The sequence below is a fragment of the Thamnophis sirtalis genome, unplaced genomic scaffold, assembly GCF_051295495.1.
Source record: "Thamnophis sirtalis isolate CommonGarterSnake01/CBP01778 unplaced genomic scaffold, rThaSir2_p1.2 scaffold_10, whole genome shotgun sequence".
NCBI classification, from domain to species: domain Eukaryota; kingdom Metazoa; phylum Chordata; class Lepidosauria; order Squamata; family Natricidae; genus Thamnophis; species Thamnophis sirtalis.
Window position 1 is genome coordinate 56,612,236 of NW_028261390.1, and position 26,746 is coordinate 56,638,981.

The window sequence follows — 26,746 nt, forward strand, 5'->3', positions numbered from 1 at the left end:
TTTCTGGTGGCAGAAGTGTAGCACATCTGGAGTCTCAGCTTCAGATCAACTACAAATAATTAAAATTATTAAAATGCACTAAAAGTTATTAAAATATATTTTACTGTTTCAGTATTTTGAGGAGAAACAAAATCAGATTTCTCTATGAAAATGGATTCTCTGCTCTCAGAGATTAGCTGTATTGTAAGTAGACGATTTTTACTTGAGCTAACAGCTTATAATTTATATAAAACTTCAAGATGTTACAAGTAAGTGTTTTAATGCTATAAGTACAAGAATAAGTTATGTTTTACATAGCTGTCTATTTTTACAAAAAGAGTAACAGGGAAAGAACAGTGGGGATTGGATTAATGGTTCATAGAGAATGTAGTCACTGGGCATAAAGATGTCTTGGCAGAGATAACAGCTTTCATCTCAGGAAGGTATATTTGTATCATAAATATAAATATTATATTATATTCCATAGATTAGCTTGGCCTAGTGGTTAAGGCTCCGGGCTAGAAACCAAGAGATTGTGAGTTCTAGTTCTGCCTTGGCTATGAAAGCCAGCTTTGGGCTGGTCGTTCTCTTTCAGCCCAACCCACCTCGCAGGGCTGTTGTGGGAAAAAATAGGATGAGGACAGCGTGTTGGATATGTTGGCTATCTTGAATTAATCGGAAAAATAATAACTCTGGATATAAATCAATCAATAAATAAAAATTTGGAAAGATAATTTTCAAAGATGAATAATATTGGGTGGAGATGAGATAAAGGCCTACTATGCATTACAGTACTGATCCAGGGGAATTCCACTGGGAATTCCCACTGGGAATTTCACCGAGCGCCATGCCGCTGTGTCCGACAGAGGCATCCCGCCCCTATGGCGGACACAGCGCCGGCGCATCCAAACACCCTGCCACGGTGTCCGACATAGGCGTCCCGCCCCTATGGTGAACACAGTGACCGGGCAAACGCCCTGCCGCTGTGTCCGACATAGGGCGGCTTTTGTCCGCTAGCCTCACCAGCCATAAACCTCACCGCACGTCACTGATGTAATTCAGAATGAAAACCCAATTATATGGTACAATATAAGCCAATTTATTTTTTATGAAACAATATAGCATGTGACTACTCCTAAGATTAGAAATTCTGACAATTAAATAATCTGTCAGCTCTGATAACTTCGCTATGCTTCGCTAAGGGTGCTGGCATCCTGCCATAAACTGAGGGAGGGGAGCAAAGGAATTGGGGAAGTTGTAGCCTAGGAAAGAACGTGCTTTCCAAAGCTATTGGACATTGATAGTCTGGTTAAGGGGGAGGCCATGGAGGAGGAAAACCTTGTAACTTTATGCAGGAATACTTTTAGTGGTATCTTTGACCACTAAACCTTAATAAAAGAGCCTCCATTCAATCAAATAGAGTCAAGGGTCTTTCTTTCCTAGGGGTAGGTCTGACACAGTGGTGGGTTTCAAAAGTTGTTGGCACCTACTCTGTTGGTGTGGCCTCCTTTGTGGGAGTAGCTTGACATCCATGTGACCGGGTGGGAGTGGCTTGCTGCCCATGTGACCGGATATGAAATTATGAATTAGTACTTAGGTCGGTCCAAGTAGCTATTCAGAAACTCTGGCATTGAAGCATGCAAGTCTTAAAGCTGTCAAGTTACAAGATCCTTGCCAGTGGTGGGTTTCAAAATTTTTTGGAACCTCTTCTGTAGGTGTGGCCTGCTTTCCGAGTCCACTGGTGGAACCTCTTCTAACTGGTTCGGTAGATTTGACGAACCGGTTCTACCGAATAGGTGCGAACTGGTAGGAACCCACCTCTGACGTAAGTTATGTAAAGTAAAACTGCCTTTTGATATTATTACTATTGTTGTTGTTATTTGTCAGAACTGAGATTTCTCCTTTCAGAATTATTTTTCTATTTTTTGTATTTTGCCCAGTTTAGAATTCCCACATCTGCTTATATATTGCAGTTTCACCAATGAAAGTGCAGACATTCTTGCTGGAATATAGTATATTAAAAGGAGAGAAGTTCTTATTCACTTCCACAAACTTTCCCTCCATTCTATTTTATTCATCCTCTATCTCACTGATGTCACTATTGGCTGTAACTTTAACACACACATTTCCCTCTCAGATATAAAGTGACAACTTGTATAAAGTGACAACTTCAGTTATGGAAGAAATTGGTCAGGCATGTCCTTGTGACCAGAACAGTGCAGTTAATTTTTTGACGATGTCAAAATAAATAGACAAAAGACTGATTTGGCACACTTCTTTGTCTTATTAATGCTTTTCATAGTTACTAATGCAGTGACATTTTAAAAAGCAAATTGCTTCTTCCATTTGGATTTGGAAAACATTCAAATGACATTCTGAAACAATAATGTCGTAGTGATGCCATCATGAAGTTTCTGTCCTTTGTTAAATGGAGCATTTAACATTTCTTTCAGCCACCTGGCAAGAAGGAAATTTCAAATTAATTTTCCTTTAATAGAAACCCTGTTTAGATATCAGCTATATAGTGAGGACCTCTAGAGCTTATGATAGTTAACTGCAGAAAAAGCAAAGAAAATTTGGGATTTAAAACAGTTGAGGGATTTGTAAGAAATTAAATGGAGATTTCACATGTTCATATGATTATATCTCCAGCCAAGTATAGGAAATGTTTAATTAACAGTAGAAGTTAACCATATACTCCATATAATTTAAACATGCTCAGCAGTTTTTACTGTATTGTTATACAATTTGCACCTCCTCAAATTTTTTAAAATGTCACTAACCAGGTTTTAGTTTCTTAGAAGGAGGTCATTGAAGATTTGATAGAATTTCTTTATACATATATTCATATTTGTCATAAGCAAATATTCACAATAGTTCCTGTATGGATATCACATTTATGGGGATATCCATGTATGGATATCACATTTATGGGGATATCCATATTACCATTAGATTACCTGCAACAAAAAGAAAAAATCAGAAACCTTTCAATCTCCATTCCATCATTAATTCCTTCACATGTTCCAATGGTTCTTTGTACAAATAGTTGTAAGACTTTTCACATCTGATGCCTGTTTTAATCATAGCATCCCTCAAAGATGCTCATCCCTCATGAGCATCCCTCATGTAAAAAAAGTCTTAATGCCCCTATAGCACAGTATATCATGATATACTATGCAAGAGTGAATTAAGACTTTGTTTAAATGAGATTCTTTTCTGAGTGGAGGGTGATTTAGAATGTCATATTCCAGTCAGATAATCCTCAAAATTAATCCCAGTGTGATATAGGGCCAAATTAGCTACTCGTCCACTATTGTTACAGAACATAAAAATCCCAAAGTTTACAAAAATGCTCCACAGGGTAGAAACTTTCTAATAAATCTTTTTCTGTATCTGTTTTACTTTTCTCCAGTCACCCAGAACTGGATGAGGCAGAAAGAGATGGAGATGGTTTAGCCTCCCCTGATTCTGCCTGCTACTGATGTCAATACCAATCAGGCCCAATCTTTTTAAATTTTAAACGATGAAGGATGGGGGGGGGGGGGGAATGGCTAACAAGGTAAGAAAAAGGACCCCATCATGCTGTCTATCATCTGAGTTTTTAATCTCTATTTAATTTTAATTTTAATTGTTTTTATATATTTTTCCACTTTGTAAGCTGTCAAGAGTTGCTTCAATAGGAAGATCGGTGGCATATACATTTAAAAAATAAACAAGCAGAAATCAGTGGAATTGGGAAAATGATAAGACAACCCTTTCTTATCCTTACTGTAATACATTCATACTAAGCCAAGAAGAGAACCAGTTCGGAAGCGTGGCAGGCCTGGGTCGCTGCCGGTTCCAGCAACCCAGGCCGCCAAACCACTACCTGTTTGGCCAAACCGGGCCGAACCAGTAGGAACCCACCACTGAATGCAATGTAAATTCTTCTTTCAATCCTGCTCACATAAGTAAGCATTTTTAGAAATCTGCACCAAGCATTATTGATTTTTGACCATAGCTAAAACTACAAACATTTTAAACACTAAAAAAAAAAAAAGTTAAATAATCAAGATAGATAGATAGATAATAGCTAGATATGCACCAATTATTAAAACATTTATTTGTAATATGTATGCCAGGCCCAAGGCAAGATGCTTTTGGAAAGGAGGTCTGTATATTTTCCCAAAACCAAGGTGTATTCCTGGGGGCAGCTGGCAAAGTTGAATGATGATCTAGTCAGTTTTTATATGCTTCTGAGTCCTTTGTTTCAGTGAGTTGGTATATACATATTTGTTTCTTCTGTATTTTGGGACTGGAGGCAATATTTTAATTACTGTTACAAGTTTTTCTTTTGTTGTGGTGTGGCCATTGAGGGTAAGGGAAGTTTTGTTTTGTTTTTCTTAGACTTTGGTCTTAGTCTGGGCGATCAGTTTCAGTCTTTTGTTATAGTTGGCTTGGTTTTGGAGATCTTGCTACATAGTATTTTTCTGAATGGAAGTCCAGTTTTATAAATGACATTATATTTTATGAATGGAAATGTAATTTCCTTAGGCTGAACCGGCCACCGATCTAGTGAAGAAAAGAACGAGATAAATAGATATATACTAGTCTCCTTTCATTTGTTTTATCAGCAAAAATGTAACACATATATACAGTATATATCAATTCTAATGAAAAAAAAAATTGGAACGATTTGGCAAACTTTGCCAGAAAGGTGCTTTATTTGGACTTAGGTGCTTTGCTTAGTATTTCTTTCAATGCTGTGCAAAGTACTAATTTATAGGAAAAATTAATATCTTCAATGGTAGCAGAAATATTTTAAATATATTGCTAAGAATTAACAATATTGTTTGTATTCTTCATTTAATCATAATTTCCATAATTTAGGAAATGTTACTTTCATTTCCTGCAGTAGTTCTGTAAGTAAGAATTTTCAGTGTGCCAGAAAATAACATTAAGTTCTCAACCATTTATCAAAATCTGCTATCCTCCAGAAGTGATGGACTTCATCTAACTTAAAAAGATTAGGTTTCTGGTGGCAGAAGTGTAGCACATCTGGAGTCTCAGCTTCAGCTCAACTACAAATAATTAAAATTATTAAAATGCACTAAAAGTTATTAAAATATATTTTACTGTTTCAGTATTTTGAGGAGAAACAAAATCAGATTTCTCTATGAAAATGGATTCTCTGCTCTCAGAGATTAGCTGTATTGTAAGTAGACGATTTTTACTTGAGCTAACAGCTTATAATTTATATAAAACTTCAAGATGTTACAAGTAAGTGTTTTAATGCTGTAAGTACAAGAATAAGTTATGTTTTACATAGCTGTCTATTTTTACAAAAAGAGTAATAGGGAAAGAACAGTGGGGATTGGATTAATGGTTCATAGAGAATGTAGTCACTGGGCATAAAGATGTCTTGGCAGAGATAACAGCTTTCATCTGAGGAAGGAATATTTGTATCATAAATATAAATATATTATATTCCATAGATTAGCTTGGCCTAGTGGTTAAGGCTCTGGGCTAGAAACCAAGAGATTGTGAGTTCTAGTTCTGCCTTGGCTATGAAAGCCAGCTTTGGACTGGTCGTTCTCTTTCAGCCCAACCCACCTCGCAGGGCTGTTGTGGGGAAAAATAGGATGAGGACAGCGTGTTGGATATGTTGGCTATCTTGAATTAATCGGAAAAATAATAACTCTGGATATCAATCAATCAATAAAAATTTGGAAAGATAATTTTCAAAGATGAATAATATTGGGTGGAGATGAGATAAAGGCCTACTATGCATTACAGTACTGATCCAGGGGAATTCCACTGGGAATTCCCACTGGGAATTTCACCGAGCGCCATGCCGCTGTGTCCGACAGAGGCATCCCGCCCCTATGGCGGACACAGCGCTGGCGCATCCAAACACCCTGCCACGGTGTCCGACATAGGCGTCCCGCCCCTATGGCGGACACAGTGACCGGGCGTACAAACGCCCTGCCGCTGTGTCCGACATAGGGCGGCTTTTGCCCGCTAGCCTCACCAGCCATAAACCTCACCGCACGTCACTGATGTAATTCAGAATGAAAACCCAATTATATGGTACAATATAAGCCAATTTATTTTTTATGAAACAATATAGCATGTGAATACTCCTAAGATTAGAAATTCTGACAATTAAATAATCTGTCAGCTCTGATAACTTCGCTATGCTTCGCTAAGAGTGCTGACATCCTGCCATAAACTGAGGGAGGGGAGCAAAGGAATTGGGGAAGTTGTGGCCTAGGAAAGAACGTGCTTTCCAATGCTATTGGGCATTGATAGTCTGGTTAAGGGGGGAGGCCATGGAGGAGGAAAACCTTGTAACTTTATGCAGGAATACTTTTAGTGGTATCTTTGACCACTAAACCTTAATAAAAGAGCATCCATTCAATCAAATAGAGTCAAGGGTCTTTCTTTCCTAGGGGCAGGTCTGACACAGTGGTGGGTTTCAAAAGTTGTTGGAACCTACTCTGTGGGTGTGGCCTCCTTTGTGGGAGTGGCTTGCCACCCATGTGGCGGATGGGAGTGGCTTGCTGCCCATGTGACCGGATATGAAATTATGAATTAGTACTTAGGTCGGTCCAAGTAGCTATTCAGAAACTCTGGCATTGAAGCATGCAAGTCTTAAAGCTGTCAAGTTACAAGATCCTTGCCAGTGGTGGGTTTCAAAATTTTTTGGAACCTCTTCTGTAGGTGTGGCCTGCTTTCCGGGTCCACTGGTGGAACCTCTTCTAACTGGTTCGGTAGATTTGATGAACCGGTTCTACCGAATAGGTTCGAACTGGTAAGGAACCCACCTCTGGTGTAGGTTTTTCTTTCATAAAGACCTAGCTAAAAACAGAATTGAATAACTTCCTCCAACCATTATTTAACGATCTGAAAGACTTTCACATTTCTAAAGTCTATAATAATTTATTTGATACATAATAATTTATATTGAATATTATATTCTCCTACCTTAGAAAAAGGGAAGGCATGTTATAATTGAAAAAGTATGCCTATGTATATTGCATAACATGTAAAGTTTTTCTTAAAGGACCATGTATAGAATTCTTGCCCTGATGCTTATTATGTTAACTTGGTAATTATCCTAATACTGCTTAATTTCAGTGATTGGGCTTATCAAACTCCAGCAGATGACAAGAGTGAGCTGTATATGAGTAAGCTCCACTATGACACTTTATATAACATCTATTTTTGGAAGATTAGGATTTTCCCCAATATAATTAACTGAATTGAGGATTTGTCTTAACTTGGCTGATAAAAGTAGAAGTTTTGAAAAGAAGCCAGGGGATCCATATGGATGAAGACACATGAGAAGTCTGCATATTTTCAAAGATTAGCTATAACTTGAGAAAGACGCCAGCTGAATTTGACATCTAAGTGGGGATGGTCTATCCAGTTTCCTTCTCTGCCTCCAAGTTAACTACCCGTACCCTTCCAAGTCTAGCTGCCTTTTGCTTCAATCTCCTTCAATCTTTCTTCCTCCTCCTGCTATTCTCCTGCTATTTCTGATGGAAAGAGGAAGGAGATTTATGAGATAGAGAACACTTAGTATATACAGAAGGCTCAATTAGTTTTATATGTACCTTTACACAAATAAATCTACGGTGGGGGGATCAGAATAAAGAAATCTTTAAGTTTTTAAGCTATTGATGGCAAAACTATTGTTTAGGATTAAAACACACAAACACACACAAAATTCGGGGAGATTTTGTATGAATCTTGTAATTGTTTTTAAAACTAATCCATATCCAGAAAAACAAAATAAAAAGAATATTATTTTAGTAAAATTAGATACTCTCTGTTTAAAGTCACTCTTTCCTTGCTACATCTGTTTATTTTAGAACTTCCCAAAATATGACACAGATTAACATTCATAGAATAGGAGTGATGCTGGGATGTTTCTGTACCTACAAACACATCAGTTGAAAGTTGTATGGCACTTGGGGGGTGGGAGAGGGGGGTTAGGTATTTGTATATAAAGAAGTGGGTTAGTGCCTCAAATACATACAGAGAACTGTAAACATAGTTTTGGCTAATGAAACCTTTTTTTCAACCAAATATAAAATCCTAGCTGGAATATTCATGTACATTAAATATAGGTGATTCTCAAAGCTGCTCCATCAAAACATTATTTACCCATCTCAGAAAACTGATGTAAATTTAGGTTTTATTAAAGAGTATTAGTGGCATCCTTGAAGAGAACGGGCTTTGAGTTTGGGTGGAGTCAAAATGACAAAAGCAGCATTGTGGCATTGCAATGCAAACTTTGTCCATTTTGTACATATGTCATGACATCACACACATAATGAAAGATGCAGTTTGCAATGCAATACTATCATCGTTGTAATGAAAAGAGTGTCTATTGATACTTACAGAATATATAATGTAGTTTTATAAAGTATTCCATTCCACACGTTTCAGTTTGATACAGAAAAATCTTGTTTTCCATCCAATTACTTTAAAAAATTTGAATATTCTGGCTTTGCTCCTCACGTTTGTAGCTGCAAGCCAAATATGGATAGCATTTCATCCTTTGAGAACCTGTTAGCCAGCATTATACAGAGAGTATTCGTCTGGGTTATATCTATTATTACTTGCTTTGGAAAACGTTTATCATTTTCAGCCTTATATTCAGCCAGAGAACAGGTTCCATGTCAAAGAGTCCAGCTATATTAGATTGAACACTTTGCTCCCTCAATGGGGTGGGGGGGGGATCCCCCACTTTACAATGCAGTCCTTTTGGTGCTTCCAAGAAGTCTGCACACCTGATTCAGGTGACCCTGAAGGCACATATAAAACCCCAAATAGCCTCAATGGTTCTCAGAGTGTTAGACCACATGACTGCAAAGAAACACAATTCTTCCATTCCCCTCCACACATAGTCCTATCAGAACCTACCCTTCCATCCCCCACCATCTAGTCTCAGCTGTCAGTACCAGTCTTCCCATCGCCCACATCATCCAGTACAACTGATGAAACTTCCTGGAATGGGCGCAAAATGTCTTTTCTTCCTCAAAACAAAATTATTCTAGTTTCCTTTTCAAAAAATACCTTTGTGTCAGTCTTCTTATTAACCCATCTCACTTTGGAAAAATGCAGCTGCATAGTTTACCCTTTCAGATGCTTCAGGCCTGGAAAACAAGACAATTTCTATTTTGGTTGTTGTGTACTTTTTAATACTTACTGAATTATTGGAATATCTGAACTAGACTATAACAAGTGTTATGTCATACATAATTTTGTACATAAAGTAGACAGATTGACGCTCTTTTCAAATGAAGTACAATCTTCATACAAATGTATAATAGTTTACATTTGTTTTGTCCGATTACATTATGAGATTCCAAGCTTGAGCATGTTCAGATATACTCATAGACACCACTTAAACAAGGTAGTCACGACAAATTTGATCCATTACTTTTTCACCTATACTTTCTAAACAGCGGTGGGTTTCAAAAATTGTTCGAACCTACTCTGTGGGTGTGGCCTCCTTTGTGGGAGTGGCTTGCCGCTGATGTGACCAGATGGGAGTGGCTTGCCGCCAATGTGACCGGATATGAAGATGCCGACAATACTTGTCAGAACCACCTTAAATTACCTCACACATGGCACTGGCGTGCATAAGAATATGATGTAAACTTGTTTTTTAAAAGGCATCTTTGGTTTGCGTTAAAACAACTTCAACACACGCAATGTTCTGATTGCACCACAAACGCAGTAGTCATCCTTACCTTTCACAGAGGCACTGAGTTTTATAAATATGAGCATGATAGTGTAGAATAATCATATCCAAGGACCAGTGGTGGGTTTCAAAAAATTTTGGAACCTCTTCTGTAGGTGTGGCCTGCTTTCCGGGTCCACTGGTGGAACCTCTTCTAACCGGTTTGGTAGATTTGACGAACCGGTTCTACCGAATAGGTGCGAACTGGTAGGAACCTACCTCTGTTTCTAAAGCAGTAGCTAGCTCTTCTTCTATAGGTTCAGGAGCTAAGGTCAAGCCTGGTTAATATGTTGATGAAAGATCTCTAGAGAATATCTAGGCTGCAGGGAAGGCTGGGAAAGTGTCTACCCCAGGCTGCACCAGAAATGCCAGGGTATATTGAACTGGTGTTTGGAGTTTGTTCCTAGCTTGATGGGATAAAAACAGGCTGAACCCAATCAAGATGAGGTGAAGTTTGTGAAGAAGGATGTCTGCTGGGTCTGGTGATACTACAAAGGATAGCCCATTCACCATGAAAGAACAGGTCTGTGATATAGATTTCTCCTGGACTCATAATCATTGCTAGAGAGGCAAAGCCATGGCTTGTGCTGGTGGATGTGGGGTATCATGGTCTATCGCGTGGCACGACATAACCGCGAAAGTCAAAAGCGTGCCGACAACACCGCGGCGCTAAAACCGTGATGTCAAAAGCGTGCGACAACAGCGCGCCGACAGAAGCGCGATTTAACTTAAGGTAAGGTTTAGGGTTAGGTTTAGGGTTAGGTTTAGTTAGGGTTAGGGTTAGATTTAGGGTTATTTTTAGGGTTATGTTACAGCGCGCTTCTGTCGGCACGCTGTTGTCGTGCGGTTTTGACGGCGCAGTTTTGTCACCGCGCTTTAGTGACACGCGCTTTAGTCGACCGCGGTTTTGTGGTGGAACCGGTCTATCTTTGGCGGGTATCCTGTTGTGAATTTATTTGGGGCACTGGCTTCATGCAGTGTTTGCCATCTATTTTGATTAAACAAGGCTCTCTACATGGGCTATTTCTGAAGACCACACAAGAAAAGTAACTGGTACCAAATGCAGGGCCCTGCAAATCAAATCAAATCTGCATCAATCATATAATCTTTATTCTGTGGTTGCTACACTGATTTCCAGTGATTTTCAGGTGCAATTTAAGGTGCTGATCTAATCTATGAACCAGTCTGACTCTGCACCGAGGACTGCCTTCTCCACATACAATACAAACATCCCTATACAGGTAGTTCTATAAATGCAATAAATTCAATTCAATTCAATTCTTGACTTACAACTGTTCACTTACTGACCATTCAAATTTACAACGGCACTGGAAAAAGTGACACGACCATTTTTCATACTTACAACTTTTGTAGCATCCCGATGGTCATGTGATCAATATTCAGATACTTGGCAACTGACTGATGACAGTTGCTGTGTCCCAAGGTCATGTGAACATCTTTTGCAACCTTTTGGCAAGTCAGTGGTTGACTTGCCAGATAACAACTGTGTTAGCAACTTAGTAACTGCAGTGAATCACTTAACAAGTGTCAAGAGAGGTCGTAAAATGGGGCAAAACTCAATAAATGCCTCACTTAACAGCATAAGTTTCAGGATCAATTGTGGTTGTAAATCGAGAACTACCTGTATTTCAGTTATGTAAACCATGTCATCATCTCTATTAAATGTTTCACTTTCTTTACAAAAGAGAACATGCACAATATCTTATTTCCTATACCATGACCACCCCTTTGAACAAAAATTACAATTATATCGTTGCTTGCAACCCTGAGTTAGGATTTCTTTGCCTACAACTTCAATGTAACTGTATTGCAGGATAAAAGCAGATTATACACTTATTTAAATATAGTTTTTTTCATATTTCAGTCATGTAAGAGATAAACAAAACATTAAAGATCAAGCATTGACCTCAAAATAAAGAGCATGCTTTTTACACAGAAGGAAACTACTGTATTCTGCCAAGGTTGACTTTAATCTGGCATTTGAGTTCTGAGCGCTCAGAACACAAAAAATACGTTGCTCTTATTTTGTTCAAATCCTATAATTTAAAGAATGATTAAAAATTCTAATCGGAAAAAAAGCCGCACGTGGGCAGTTCAGGGTCATGCCCCCCCCATTCTAAGTGAGGACGTTGCCAACAACTTGCCCAGTGACGTCCGTCTGCCAGGGCAATTGAAGTGTCACTTCTACGGATAAACGACGCTGCGCAAAATTACAAAGAAGGGGCGGACCAAATCCCAGCGCGCTCCAACCAATCAACGCTCACTGCAGCATCTTTACACCCGCCTCGGCTTCCGCAGTGCGCCTTTAAAGATGAGAGGGAGGGGGGAAAAAACCCTTAGAAAATGATTAGGCTGTTCCTCGGTCTGAAGAACGCTCGTTAAAAATTCCAAGCAGTTCTGACAATGTGCTTCTAAGATCTGAGCAGGTTCACTACTCTCGGGATTAAAGTGAAAAGCTAGTTCGATTGTACTAAATAAAAACAAACAGCAACCATATGTTGCCAGCCGTAGCCCGTCCTTTCGTTTTTTTGGTGGCCATGGTCTGAGGCACTTACGAACTACTACTCCCAGAAAGCGCTTCGCGGGTTTCCTCGTAAACACCAGGAAGGCCCGTCCCGCGGGGCATGCCGGGAAGGATAGTTTAATGGATGTGTATTCTTTGCTCTGTGTGACACTTCCATTTTCCGAGCTGCATTGCGAGCGCCGCGAGTTCGACGCGAACATGGGGGCGTGTATGTTGCTTTAGCTGAAGAAGTGGGGGAAAATGGAAAGCCAGTGGTGATTTTTCCTTGAGTTGTGGACGCACACGAGATAAAGTCGTGGGTTTGTCTGAAGGTACCCACCCTCACCACCATGCTGTTTCCCACCTGCGGGCTTTCACGTCAAGGTGAAACAATCTTTTCGATCTGTTTTCTGAAGTGTGGCAATGGTTTCGGGTTTTGAAGCTTTTCCCCCTGCTGTGATTTTGGCAATATTTTATTCAGGGCGATATAACTTTAAAGAAACATAAACTATCTCTCCTATTCTCTCTCTCCCTTTTATTAACGAATATCGTTTATTTCACATCAAATCGTTGTGCCAGTTGAAGGTGTGTTTGCTCGGGAGAAAGGAGGAGGAAGGGAACTTCTCAGTTACAGAGCGCAGTTTCTCGACTCCTGCTGAAAGTGAGAATCGAGGCTAGAAATAGAGAAACAAAACCCGATAATTTTTCTCCCGATAAGAGGTGCATTTTTAATTTTGCTACGTCCCTTGTTATATCTGTGTAGGGTTCCAATTTGGTACAATGTCAGATCACCAAAATATTCTCTGGAGAAATAGTTGACAGTTGTCAGTGGAAAAAAGGCAAACTGGTATATATTGGGTGCAACTGTAAATGTGGATAGATAAAGTGTATAAAATGAATTAATGTACAAACCATACTCAGACTTGTGAGTATAATTGGGGTTTTTATTCAAACGTCATCAAGCAACATAAAAAATGGATAGAGTTCTGATCTTGGGAGACCAAAATTCATGGGAATAAATAAGATAATTAAACAATTGGTGAAAAAAATGACAGTCATCTGGAGATTGGGTTCGGGTGGCCATCAGAAAGAATTTCTCTGAAAAGATTCTCACAAACTTCAAGTTTTATTTCCTCCCCCCCCCCCTCCTATTGGCCAGAAATAAAATTAGGGCAAAGGTTATTGGCTTACAAAATACTGTAGTTTTGTTTGAACATAGATCAGTCTTCTTGTGGAACAACATATTAGCAGATCCTATGCATTAATAGGATAATAGGATCCTATGCATAATATTGTAAATATAATGAATGAATTGCAAAACAGAAAGTTTCATAAAAGGTAATAAACATGAAACCTGAACAAGCTAGTGAGAAGAAAGAATCTGTTTGGAGGAACTCCAAGATGATAGCCTTTCTATTCTCATATTCTTCTGATTCCAGTTCAAATTACTCCATACTATTTGGTTTAGCTCAGATTCTTTTTAGAAATAAGAACATTGTAGATTAGGACATGCAGAGAATATCTAACCTAATCACTTTCCCTTTTTGCCCAACATACAGAGAACTGACAGCTAGTCCTTGTTTGGCTGCTTCCCAGTTACTTGCTGTATTGTCCCTTCCTGCAGAATTCATTGTGTGTCATCTGCTATGCTGCTATCCAAATTTTCTTGGTTCTATTCCGTCAAATTTACTTTCATCCCCTTCAAAGTTACTGATCCTGGCATGCCCCGGCCAAGCTAACACAGCTCAACTTCTTTTTCTTTTCTTTACAGCAAAGAAAAAGAAGTTGAGAGGTAGGCAAACTATAGCTCTCCACTGATGATAATAGAAATGCCCCTCAGAGTAATTATTTGGCCAGTTGCACTCTCTTTTTGCCATCCACCAAATAATAAAATATGGGATAGGAACACTTTCGCAAGCTACTAGCTGCATCCTCTGATTGGTGGGAATGGAATGTAGTTATTACTCTTCTAGGTAATTACAGGGCAAGACAGTGTACAGTCTGAGCGCTATTTGCAACCCATGAGTTTCTTTTGGACACTTGGCAACTGGCACGCATTTACAATGATTGCAGCATCCCAGAGTCATGTGATCACCATTTATGACCTTCCCAGCTAGCCTTTAATAAGCAAAGTCAATGGTAAAAGGTGGATTTGCTTAATGACTATGTGAGTCACTTAACAACTGCTGTGATTCACTTAATGGTTATTGCAAAAAAGTTGTAAAAGTGTGACTTACCAATTGCCTTGCTTAGCAACCATATAAGCCCAATTGTGGTTTTATGTTGAAGATTTCCTGTAGTTTTAAACCATTCAGAGTCATTTGGAGTTAAGCAGTTTATAAATTTAAATAATTGTCCAAAAACAGAAAATGGCTGTTATAGCTGATATCAACATTAATCTAGCTGCCTCAATCTTTGGAGTACTTGATATAGGGCTTCTGACAAAAAAGCAACATAAAAAATGAAAAGTATCAGTCATTACTATTACGAATGCAACCTTATGATGCAGAATCTTTAACTTTGCTTCAAAATATTTTGAAAGTTTCAAGTTTTGTATTTGCAAAATGTATTAACAAATAATAGAGATTTCAATCTTATGACAAATATTAAATGAAACAAAGACTGGTATGCAATCAATCCATTGTAGTAGAAGAAATTCAGAAGTGCCTGTACACATGTGCTGCATGGTATCTTTAATTAATGTGGAAAACACAATCTTTAGATTGGAAAGGACAGCATTCAGCTGCAAAGAAAATTGGCTGAAGCATGAGGAAGGTTGCCAAAATATAGATTCAAACTAATAGAATAATTATAGAATAGGAATCAATAAATTATAGAATGAGATACAGGTTAATTGTTCAGTATGATACCATTGCTTAATCAGCAATATCAGAAATGAGACTGTAAACTTCCAATCCTCATGCGATTCTTTACTTAGTGACTAGGTTGCTTAGGGAGATGCTGGTCCCAGTTTTGATTGCTGAAAGAAGACAGCATATATACTTTCTCATATAATAGTGGAGTGTTCAAGTACTTATCCATTCTAACCAATCATTAAAATAAAAGTTGCTTACAAAATAAGTGTTGTTTTACTGCAGCACTTCATCTTCTGTATGCCTTTAAGTCTGCAAGAAAAGAGAATCTTCTACCTTTATATGCAGCAAGATGGACTTCCACAGTTCCTCGTATTACCACTCACTATACCATTCACCCCCGGGAGAAAGATAAACGGTGGGAAGGTAAGTCGTAATGTTTAAATAATACATACATACTTTTTCCATAATCAAAAGAGTAGCCTAGAAGTGGAAAGAGTAAATTGTGTTTAACAAATAAAATTACACAATATATGTGATGTATGTAAATTATGGCTAATTATAAAGGTTGTCCTCAACTTATAACTACAGTTGGGACTGAAACTTATCTTATTAAGCAAAAGTTTATGACCTGGTTGCTGTAGTTGTTATGTGAACTACACACATGACTCATGTGGTGGTTAATCAAACCCAGGTTTCTCTACTGAGGAACTTTGCTTGTTTTTTTTTTTTTAAATATAATTTTTATTAAACATTATTACCTTTAAAAAACAGAAAGAAAAATACAACAACATAAGAAAGACAAATCATACATAACAATATAAAGTAATTATACAGCCTTTTGTATCGGCATTCATTAGTTATACATTTTTTTTTAAAGCGTAAAACATACAGATACAAATAGCGTTTTAAACATACAACCCCCCTCCCCCCCCCGCGGTGACAGTCATTCACAGCCCAACTTTTTCTTTCCTTCCTCATTGTTAGGTCTCTAAGCCACATCTTCTCATTGCAAAGTTCAGGGATCTATTACAATACCCATGTTAACTTTCCCCATTTTAAGTCCCTGCTGTTCTCCTTGTCGCCCACATATACCATAGGTTCCAGCTAAGATAATGTTCCGTTTCTCCTTTGTCCCTCAGCCAACCCTTCATTCTGTCCATTTCTGCACATTCATAGATCTTTTTAATTATAGCATCTTCCGACGGTATGGTAGTGGATTTCCAAAATTGTGCATAAGTTATTCTTGCGGCCACAATTATTTGTAGGCTCAAATGCCACATTGAACTGCTTATGTTTTCTGGTTTAATGCTTAGTAGAAGGTTCTCGGGTCTCCATTCCATGTTTGCCCCAGTAACTTCTTTTAACCATTTTTTAATCCTTTTCCAATATTTCGTGGCCTCAGTACAGGACCACCAAATATGGTAGAATGTGCCATCCTTTCTTCCACATTTCCAACACAATGGAGACAACCCAGGGAACATCTTGGCTAACCTCGTTGGGGGGAAGGAACTTTGCTTGTTGATAGCCCCCTGGGAAAGTTGTGAATGACAATCATAAGATCCAGGATGTTGAATATATATCTTCTGGTTGCTCAAATTTTGATCATGTGACTATGAGGATGCTTTGCCGGTAGTAAGTACAGGAACAGATCATAAGTCACTTTTTTTTTAGCATCATAACTTTGAACAGTTATTAAATAAATGTTTGTAAGTTGAGGACTACCTTTATAGGAGCCAAGGTGGCGCAGTGGTTAAATGCAACACTGCAGGCTACTTCAGCTGACTGCAGTTCTGCAGTTCGGCTGTTCAAATCTCACTGGCTCAAGGTTGACTCAGCCTTCCATCCTTCCGAGGTGGGTAAAATGAGGACCCGGATTGTTGTTGGGGGCAATATGCTGACTCTGTAAAACGCTTAGAGAGGGCTGAAGCCCTATGAAGCGGTATATAAGTCTAACTGCTATTGCTATTGCTATTTATTTTGGAAGAATATCCTATAAATCTGTAGTAAATATGTAACAATATCTATGCATTATTTTATTAATAGCTTGTCTTTATTTTTCACATATAGGGAATTAAAATTCAATATGATTATTTTTCTAAGTAAAGATAAGGCAGAAAACATTTACAGTAATTAGTGTGTCACTGTGACTCTGAAAGTAAACGTAGGCTTGCAAAAATGTAAATCTATTTTGTTTGAAGTTGTATTGTGGACTCTATTATGGATTTTATGAATCGTAATAGCCTTTAAGTTATTGTCCTAGATCCCTCCAGCAACATGTTTTATGGTCTGTAAATGATTTATTTTACATTCAACATAAACAAGGTTTTAGAACCTACAGTACTTCATAAATTTTGTTAAGTTGAGCAGAACAATTGTAATAGATAGAAGTAGCCACCACTTAATAATTCTCCAGTAAGACAAAAGTTTTGGTATGCATCTATCTTCTTTTAGTTCATTGCATGAATTTGCTATTAATGTCTTAGATCAAAGAGAATGGAACAATTGTAACACCATATCTGATGATTTTATTTTCCTCTATGAAAGGGATAAGCATGGAAAGATTTGCAGAAGAAGCTGATGTTGTTATAGTTGGAGCAGGTCCTGCAGGACTTTCTGCAGCTATTCGACTCAAGCAGTTAGCTAGCGAGCATGGCAAAGAAATCCGTGTATGCCTGGTGGAGAAGGCTGCTCAGATTGGCGCACATACTCTCTCTGGAGCTTGTCTTGAGCCTCGTGCCTTGGAAGAACTTTTTCCAGATTGGAAAGAACGAGGAGTAAGTTCACCTGTTCTAGTTCATCTCTACTTAATATTATTTACAAAGCAGATTAATGATTTGAAGGTTAATTATTAGATTAATATATTTTGAATACTGAGAATAAGTAAGTATTTGAGAACAATTATCAGTGCAATTCAAATAACATTTTTTAGCTGATTACCTTCATTAGTGTAATGGAATAAAAATGACTTTTTAGTTTGATATCTTCCTGTTTGTTCATACAGGAGGTGCATTTTTATGTTCCATAATTTTTTATTTTAAACAGAATATGAAATGTTCCAATTTAAATAATATCTGTAATGATCAAAATATTAAAATGATTGTAAAGAAGTTGAATGTTTCTCTATTAAAACCATGATATTTCATTTCTTTTTCTAAGGCTCCACTACATACTCCTGTAACAGAAGACAGATTTGGTATCCTAACAAAGAACTATAGAATTCCAGTTCCCATTCTTCCAGGTAATGTTGAATACAAAACTAGTTTAACACAAATTGCCTTTTTGAATTGGGATGCAAAATATTCACCTGAATTCTTCCTTTACTCAAGAAATAGCACACCTAGTCCTGAGTTTATTAATACCATAATTGAGCCCAAAATTTCTGTTGCTAAGTAAGACATTTGTTAAGTGAGTTTTGCCCTATTTTATGAGCTTTCTTGCCACAGTTATTAAGTGAATCACTGCAGTTGTTAAGTAAATCTGGCTTTCCTATCGACTTTGTTTATCAGAAGTTGCAAAAGGTGATCACATGAATCTACTGCAACTGGCCCAAATATGAGTCATTTGCCAAGCATCTGAATTTTGGTCATGTGATGATGGGCTGCTGCAACACTCATGTGAAGAGCAGTCATAAATCACTTTTTTCAGTGCTATTGTAAATGTGAATGGTCACTAAAAGAACTGTTGTAAGTTGAGAACTATCTGTAATGTGTCTATATTGATAGTGTTGTATTACTGTATTTATAAAACACTAATGAAGACAATCTCTTAATTCGCCAATCTACTTGACATTTCTAGCATATCAGAATTTTTCTCAGGTGACAAGGTGGATGCTTTTTCAACATAAATATGTCAGCTTAGAGCAAAGAGTTTACTACAGGCAGTGCTTGCTTACCAATGGTAATTGGAATTGGGAACTCCATCATCAAGTGACGTAATTGCAAAATCATGGGACTGACTGCACTGCACTGACTTGAGAACAGCAGTTCTGGCAGTCCCAGTTGATACTGGGCAAACCCCATGCAGCTGCAGAATCCCATGGTCACATGATCCTCATTTGTATAACCTGCAGCTTCCCCAGTGTCCCATGTTGCAAAACAGTGCAACATTGTAATTGCGAGCTGTGTGCCAAGTGCCCTCATGTGACTGAAGGGTGTGACAACCACCGCAATTACACGAACCAGTTGTAAGTACCTCTCATTCAATGCAGTCGTTACTTCGAATGGTTGCTGAATGGTTGTTAAATGAGGACTATCTAGAATACTTTTGCATGACAGCTTTGTGAACTAAGGCACATGGCTGTTTATTCAGTTGTATAATTAAACCATAAACAATGGGTTCCACCACAAAACCGCGGACGACAAAATCGCGCTCGACGAAAGCGCGCATTTGACGTCATCACAGCGCGACGAAAACATCGCGCTGTGATCGATAAATGTAAAAATAAAGCGAAAACCTTACCCTAACCCCCCCAAACCTAACCCTAAACCTAACCCTTAACCTAACTGCTTTAATTTTATTTTTATTTTAATTTTTAATTTTTTTCGTCGCGCTGTGATGACGTCAAATGCGCGCTTTCGTCGAGCGCGATTTTGTCGTCCGCGGTTTTGACGGGTCACGAAACAATGACTACTTGTCATCTCAAATGGCAAAAGATAAACTTTAAACTACTTTGCTATTATGCTAAATAAAAGCATTTCTGGTGTATTTTTTTTCTTAACTAGGCCTCCCCATGGTTAATCATGGGAATTACATAGTTCGCCTAGGACATTTTGTGAGCTGGTTGGGTGAACAAGCAGAAGCACTTGGTGTTGAAGTCTATCCAGGCTATGCTGCAGCTGAGGTAATAATGTATTTTATAGACAGATAATGAAATTTCTTGAACTTGCAGTACATTTCATATACTATCTAAAATGAATCAGTATTTGTATTATTTGAAGAAAGAGTTCTGCTGAATCTTAGCAAATCAACAATTACAATTATGTTGAAATTATATGTATTTGACCTTGTTATAGGTTCTTTTCAATGAGGATGGAAGCGTGAAAGGAATTGCCACAAATGATGTTGGCATCCAAAAAGATGGTGCACCTAAGGTAAATGTCAAATTTCTTATTAATACATTTACTGTAACACATGTGCCTGATATCATTTGACTTTTGTAAAAAATGATTAGGTATTATCTGAAATTACAATTACAAAAAAGTGATTAATGCAAAATTTGTAGAGCAGCTTTAGGCCTTTTAATTTAATATTGGCTTTAAATCATGACAGTAAATATCAAATGCCAGAGATCAGCAAAGTCACTGCTGATTTTATGTGTTTGTTGTTTTAGGATATCCACTTGATTTGCCCAAGATTCAAACCTCAAGTCAAAGCTCATTAATTCATAAAATATTTTTATTATTATTGAGTGGATGTTTTGGAACCCATTTCATTCTGTTTCTGATCATCCACCAACTACCTACAATGACTGATTTTTCTGGAGCAATATGGAAAACTGTCTGGCACAAAGAAAACGTATCACACAGATGTGTATTTATGACTATGCGTACATAAAATTAAAATGTATACTATATAATGATATTATATGTTTTATTGCTATAGGGTACTTTTGAGAGAGGTTTAGAGTTGCATGCCAAAATTACAATGTTTGCAGAAGGTTGTCATGGTCATCTTGCAAAACAATTGTACAACACATATAATCTGAGGGAGACTTGTGAACCCCAGACTTATGGCATTGGACTTAAAGAGGTATGCTATATTATACACCTGTAACCATAATTCTGGTTCTATTAATCTTGCAGATGTTTAATACATAAGGAAGTATTTTTCTTTTGGTGAAACTGTTTAGTACTTTGCTAGTTCAAGGTGGTATTGCAATATATGATAATAACATCCATATTTCTTATTTGCACATTTCCTACTTGCTCATACTTGCATTTACCAAATTCCTGTAATCTTATTTGATAGCTGTTATTCAATTAGAATAATAAAGTGAATATACACTATTGTAGTTTCAAATACAAAACTTTTATTTAAAATTTTGTAAAGCTCAAGTTGTTATTGTTTCATTAATCTCAATTCTTCATTATACAAAATTGTCAGTGGTGTACTTTTTAATGGTCTTCTTAACAGTATATTATGAACCATAATATAATTTTGATATTCTAGCTGTGGCTTATTGATGAAAATAAATGGAAACCAGGAAAAGTGGAGCACACTGTTGGCTGGCCTTTGGACAGATACACATATGGAGGATCGTTTCTTTATCATTTAAATGAGGGTGAACCATTAGTAGCTGTTGGATTTGTAGTAAGTATTCTATATTTATTGTAAGTTAATGTCTAAATAAAACTAGCTTCTTTGCATACCGAAGCAAGATGTTCTACATAAAAGCATTTGGGTCTGTAATGCACAACTCATTTTATTCAGTATTATGCTTTAAATATATTTAAATGTCTGACTCATTATTACTCAGTGTAGATGTTCATTACGTGAGGAAATATTTTTTCTTCAATGAAACTTCAGTTCCAAGGTACAGCCTTCATTTTAAGCATTTCAGTTTCTAAGTAGACATTTTGGTTGTTTCTAAACTAGGGAGCATGGGTTACACATCAGCTGTCTGTTACTGTAGCATGGCAAATAGAAATCAACCAGTCACTGTTACCATGATGATATGGTTCACACAACACACTTAACACAACACGCTTAAGACACAATGTAGTGTGAGTTTAGATTTAGTTATTGTGATTTGTAAACCATGTTTTAATATGCTGTTTAAACACTTTATTTCCCTTCATAAAAAGTTTTTTCTTTCTTTTGGATACCATTTTGGATATAAATATAACTATTTCAGTCCAGTTGACTTTCTTCTCAGAAATAAATTATATTGTAAAAATATATTGCATGTTAAATTATATTCATCATAACCTACCTTGCAGTATTGAAATGTTTTAAATTGAAAAAAAACTTAAAATATGTTAACATAGATTTTGAAGTGATCAGAAATACAAGGTTCAGCTTGTCCTTGAAATCAGCTGCATGAGAGGCATTGATGGATGATCCATCAAATCTGATACTTCATTTTCAGAGGCTAGATTCATGGTAAATTATGCATCATGGGGTCATTATATGTCAACTTATATTAATTACTAAAAGAATAGGTCAATGTGAGAATCACAATAAATTATTCTATTGCTACAAAATGTATGTTTGCATCCCAAAGTGAGGTGTGCATATTCATCAATTAATACAAGGATGTGTTCAACTAATTTTTTGAGTGAAACAAGTTTATTTTGGATTTTACTTGAATGTCTTTTTAGGTTGGTTTAGATTATCAAAACCCTTTTTTGAGCCCATTTAAGGAATTTCAGAGGTGGAAGCATCACCCTAGTGTTCAACCTACCTTTGAAGGAGGAAAGAGGATTGGTTATGGTGCCCGAGCTCTTAATGAAGGGGGTTATCAGGTAATAGCTATCTAAGATTACTTTCTTGGATTTGGGGGGTGGGTAGGAAAACAAACTTGATAATATACTAATTGATCAAGCTGTTAATTGCTTAAACTGACACATAGAAAAAAATAAACCATTGTTTCATTTCCAAAAATGTTTATTATTATAAATGGATTGTTGCAAAATTCTCTTAGTAGCATGTGTTTTTTTAATATTTAGTGCATACCCAAACTTACGTTTCCTGGTGGAGTTCTTATTGGATGTAGCCCAGGTTTCATGAATGTACCCAAGATTAAAGGTACACACACTGCTATGAAAAGTGGAATGCTGGCTTCAGAAGCTATTTTCAATCAACTAATCAATGAAAATCTCCAATCAAAAACAATAGGTAAGAGGGGTATGATGAGAATATATGTGCTTTTGGCAATTCAGGAAAGTCTCTAGTTATCACTAACTTATTGCTTTAATCTGTGTCATACCGCAATGTATAGAATTTAGGCAGGGCACTTAAAAGCAAATAAATTCAGATGTGAAAAAGTACACCATATGTACATTTTTTCTTTTTAAACATACCTGAGCATACCAATATTTTCCAGACCCTGGACTTTTGGATGCTGCTGCTAAATGCTAGGTCAGTCTATAATAGTCATGATCACTTCCTGTTTGACTGTGGATGGGGGGGCTGATCCAGCATGTATCACTGAACCCTGCCTGGAGCCAGAGGGGGAGATATGTCCATCTATGATTCATATGTGGTATCAACCAAAATGACAGGGTAGCAGTGGCCCTGGTGGCAGTTGTCATCGAAATTGTTTGGGAAGGTTCCAGATTATTAGGTGTGAAATCCTATTTGTTAAATTGAGCTCTAGGGCTCATTTGGGATTGTTATACTGTACCAGCCTCTATGCTATGTAGCAATCTCCCTGCCTAAGCTCCTTGACTCCATGAGCAAGTTGGCAGTGGAGTTCTCCAGAATTACAGACCTAGGGGATTTCAATCTGGCTTTTCTAGAGAGGTAGCTCAGGAGTTCATTGCATCATGATACCATAGTTATGACATAGTTACATTAGCATTATCCTAATCTTTTTCCAATGTCCATTGGCGTTTAAATTTAATTTTCCCAGAGTAAAAATAGTTTTAATGTGAAAAAGTTGATCTCCATGAAAAAGAAAACCTATAGCACTGGGGTTTTTTTAAAGAAAAAAATTGCAAAGCCTTTTAATAATTAGTTGTTTATTCTTAGGCCTTCACGTGCCTGAATATGAAGAAAATCTGAAAAAATCATGGGTGTGGAAAGAGATTTATGGAGTTAGGAATATTCGCCCCTCCTGTCATGGAATCTTGGGTTTATATGGAGGAATGATTTACACTGGTATTTTCTATTGGATACTAAGAGGATTTGAACCTTGGACTCTAAAGCATGGAGGTAAATTGATAAAACCTTTGCTTTGTTTTTGACATACAACTTCGTAACTTCTTTCAAAAAAATTTTTTTTTTAAAAAAAACTAATGAATCGTGCTCATAAGTGTTTGGTTTTGACCATCATGTTCCATATAGTCTGTGATTCTGTAAGCCACTTTTCATAAACAGGGCATAAATATTAGAAGCATGGTGTCTGTGTATTTCTCCTAGTGCAATGACTGGCAATCATTGAGAAATCTCCCTTTCATGAACTTTGCATAGTTGTATCTCGAAAGACATTCAGGTTTGTAATAATCATCATACTACGTGATGAAAAGTTAATGATTTGCATAAATAGAACCTGGTTATTTTAATTTGGCAATGTTTTAATTATTATGTTTAGCATGATATACAAAGGCAACCAATGCTAAACATAATAATTTACAAAACTGCGTATAAAGTCTGACAAAGAATCAGTTCCAAGTTTTCTTTTCCTACGTGTTTGTGCATGGGAGGGTAGAGAACATAAACATTTGTCCATGATTACTGTGAGTAAAATCAACTGTCTTAGCTTTTTAAATGTACTATGAAAAAAGATGATAGAAGGAAGAAAGCTGCCAGACTGTTGTCAAAATGACTGTTTTGGGTATAACTAGGACAGCCTGTTTTCTACAGTTACGTGCCATATAAATGTTCCAAATGAGTGTGGCAGTTGTTCCATAAAAATAAAAATACTTCTAAATTGTTTATTGCTTTATGAATATCTAGTCCTGTTTTCTAAATGCAACCCCCCAACTTCTCATAGGAAGTTTCCCCAAAAATTTTCATTACTTATTACTATGTGTGTCTTACTGTAATGGTAATGGGATTTGGGCAAAGAGATACTCCCTAGGAGCAGCTGCTGGGTGGGGCAAGAAGCTCAGAATGGACCTTCCCTGGTTTCTCTGGCTATAAAGGAGATGGTGGAATAGTATTTTCAGACGTTCAAGATTCTGCTAACGTAGCTTTACAATAAAGTAGAATTGGCTTAGCTGGTCGTGTTTCTAGTCCGGTCTACCTAGTAAAGCTGACAACAATCTTGCAACTTAATTAGCATCTTAGTACAGAAAACTGAGCCACATTTGTGGTAATCAAAATGATATTGTTTATGTATTTGATTTTTTTTAGCCCAATGCAATTGGAAAATGTTTTCCCCTAATGAAAAATATGTTTTTACTATCCAATATAAAAACTAGTTATATCAAGATGTTAAAATTTATTCTTTATAGTGTAGAATATCTCAAGTATGCCAAGTGTTCAAAGACAACAAAGCTATTTAAAATGGCATTTCTTTCAGCTCACTAAATGCTTTTTTAATACTGTCACCAATGTGTAGTCAATTTTTTCAGTTCTTTTTATCAGTTTTTCCCCCCGTGTTGTTATTATTTCAGGAACAGATGCAAAAAAGTTAAAGCCAGCCAAAGATTGTACACCTATTGAATATCCAAAACCCGATGGAAAAGTCAGTTTTGATTTGCTTTCATCAGTAGCTTTGAGTGGTACAAATCATGAACATGACCAGCCTCCTCATTTAACTTTGAAAGACGATAGTATTCCTGTCAACCATAACCTAGCTATATATGATGGACCTGAGCAGCGATTTTGCCCAGCAGGTAACTGCCAATTTTGGGAAAAGCAAAGGATTTATCAGACAACTTCACTCCGCTTTCTAATTGTACTGACAAATAATGTGATTTTTTTCTTATTGATAAGAGGTTTTCTGATTGAGTTCTATTGTCTCTTAAACTAAAATTACATTTTTATTTTTCAGGAGTTTATGAATATGTTCCTGTGGAAAGTGGAGAAGGATTGCGATTACAGATAAATGCTCAGAACTGTGTCCATTGTAAGACATGTGATATTAAAGATCCCAGCCAGAATATTAACTGGGTTGTACCAGAAGGTGGAGGAGGACCAGCTTATAATGGAATGTAGTTTAAATCCATTTTTTAAAATATGTGGGCAATGCTACAAAATGATAATAGCTCGGGATTTGCTATTGTAAATGTTATGGGGTCTAAGGGGCCCATTCTCTATGAAGGTTAGAGTAATCAACAGGCCACATGTCCTCAGATCATGCTACAGTACTAAAGCTCAGCAGCAAAACGGATCTTGGATGATCTTTTAATATTTCACTCAAATATAAAAATGGATATTCTATTTTAACCTTTTCTATAAATTAAAATCCTACCCCCACCCCCACCCTACCCACCAAATTGATGCAAAAAATCACTATTTAACCTGTGGCATTTACCATCAGTGGACACTTCTTAGAGGTCAAAGTGTTTTAACCAGGCTGAAAAGAACTGGACACATCGGTTTTGAGATTAGTGTTCGGCAGTCTGAATGTGTTGGTGCCTTAATTAGTAAATAGACAAGCATTATTTGAATGCATTTTTTCTATTCAGAGAATACCTGGTTAAAACGAGTTTGAATACATCCTGATCTAATTTTATTCTGATTGTTCTATATAGTCATACTAATAATGGATTTAATCCAGGATACAGAATATTTATAATATCTGTAACTATTATATTTGTCTTGATGGCTATTTCAAGGGAAATACATCTTTCAAGACTAACGAATAGAGCAACACTACTCTGGTATGAATTCATTTTGTTATAATAAAATGTAATAAAAGTATTCTCTATTTGAGTTAGAAATTTTGTTTATTTCTTCAACTTCTGTAACAAATTACACTTTGCAATCATAATGTAAGTTACTAGAAGAATTGAAGGGAGACAAACAATCTGGAACATGTAAAATGGTACTTATATTACTGAACTTGTACAAGCTCTT

The 26,746-nt window shown here is 36.9% G+C and overlaps 1 protein-coding gene and 1 long non-coding RNA gene across 2 annotated transcripts; one reads left to right on the forward strand and one right to left on the reverse strand.

Moving 5' to 3' along the window:
• Positions 1 to 2,895: 2,895 nt before the first annotated feature.
• Positions 2,896 to 8,668, reverse strand: LOC148043895 (uncharacterized). Its single transcript, XR_015697827.1, has 3 exons — positions 8,371 to 8,668; positions 4,067 to 4,533; positions 2,896 to 2,939 (listed from the first exon to the last, which is right to left on the reverse strand). It is a non-coding gene; the product is annotated as an uncharacterized LOC148043895 (long non-coding RNA).
• A 3,700-nt stretch (positions 8,669 to 12,368) lies between these two features.
• ETFDH (electron transfer flavoprotein dehydrogenase) lies at positions 12,369 to 26,602 on the forward strand. The gene is made up of 13 exons (XM_014065157.2): positions 12,369 to 12,626; positions 15,341 to 15,481; positions 17,603 to 17,832; positions 18,215 to 18,296; positions 19,780 to 19,898; positions 20,071 to 20,148; positions 20,660 to 20,806; positions 21,227 to 21,367; positions 22,378 to 22,521; positions 22,726 to 22,894; positions 23,750 to 23,932; positions 25,339 to 25,560; positions 25,719 to 26,602. Exons 1-13 carry the CDS (start codon positions 12,593 to 12,595, stop codon positions 25,880 to 25,882), a joined length of 1,854 nt encoding a protein of 617 aa, XP_013920632.2. The 5' UTR covers positions 12,369 to 12,592; the 3' UTR covers positions 25,883 to 26,602.
• Positions 26,603 to 26,746: the final 144 nt, after the last annotated feature.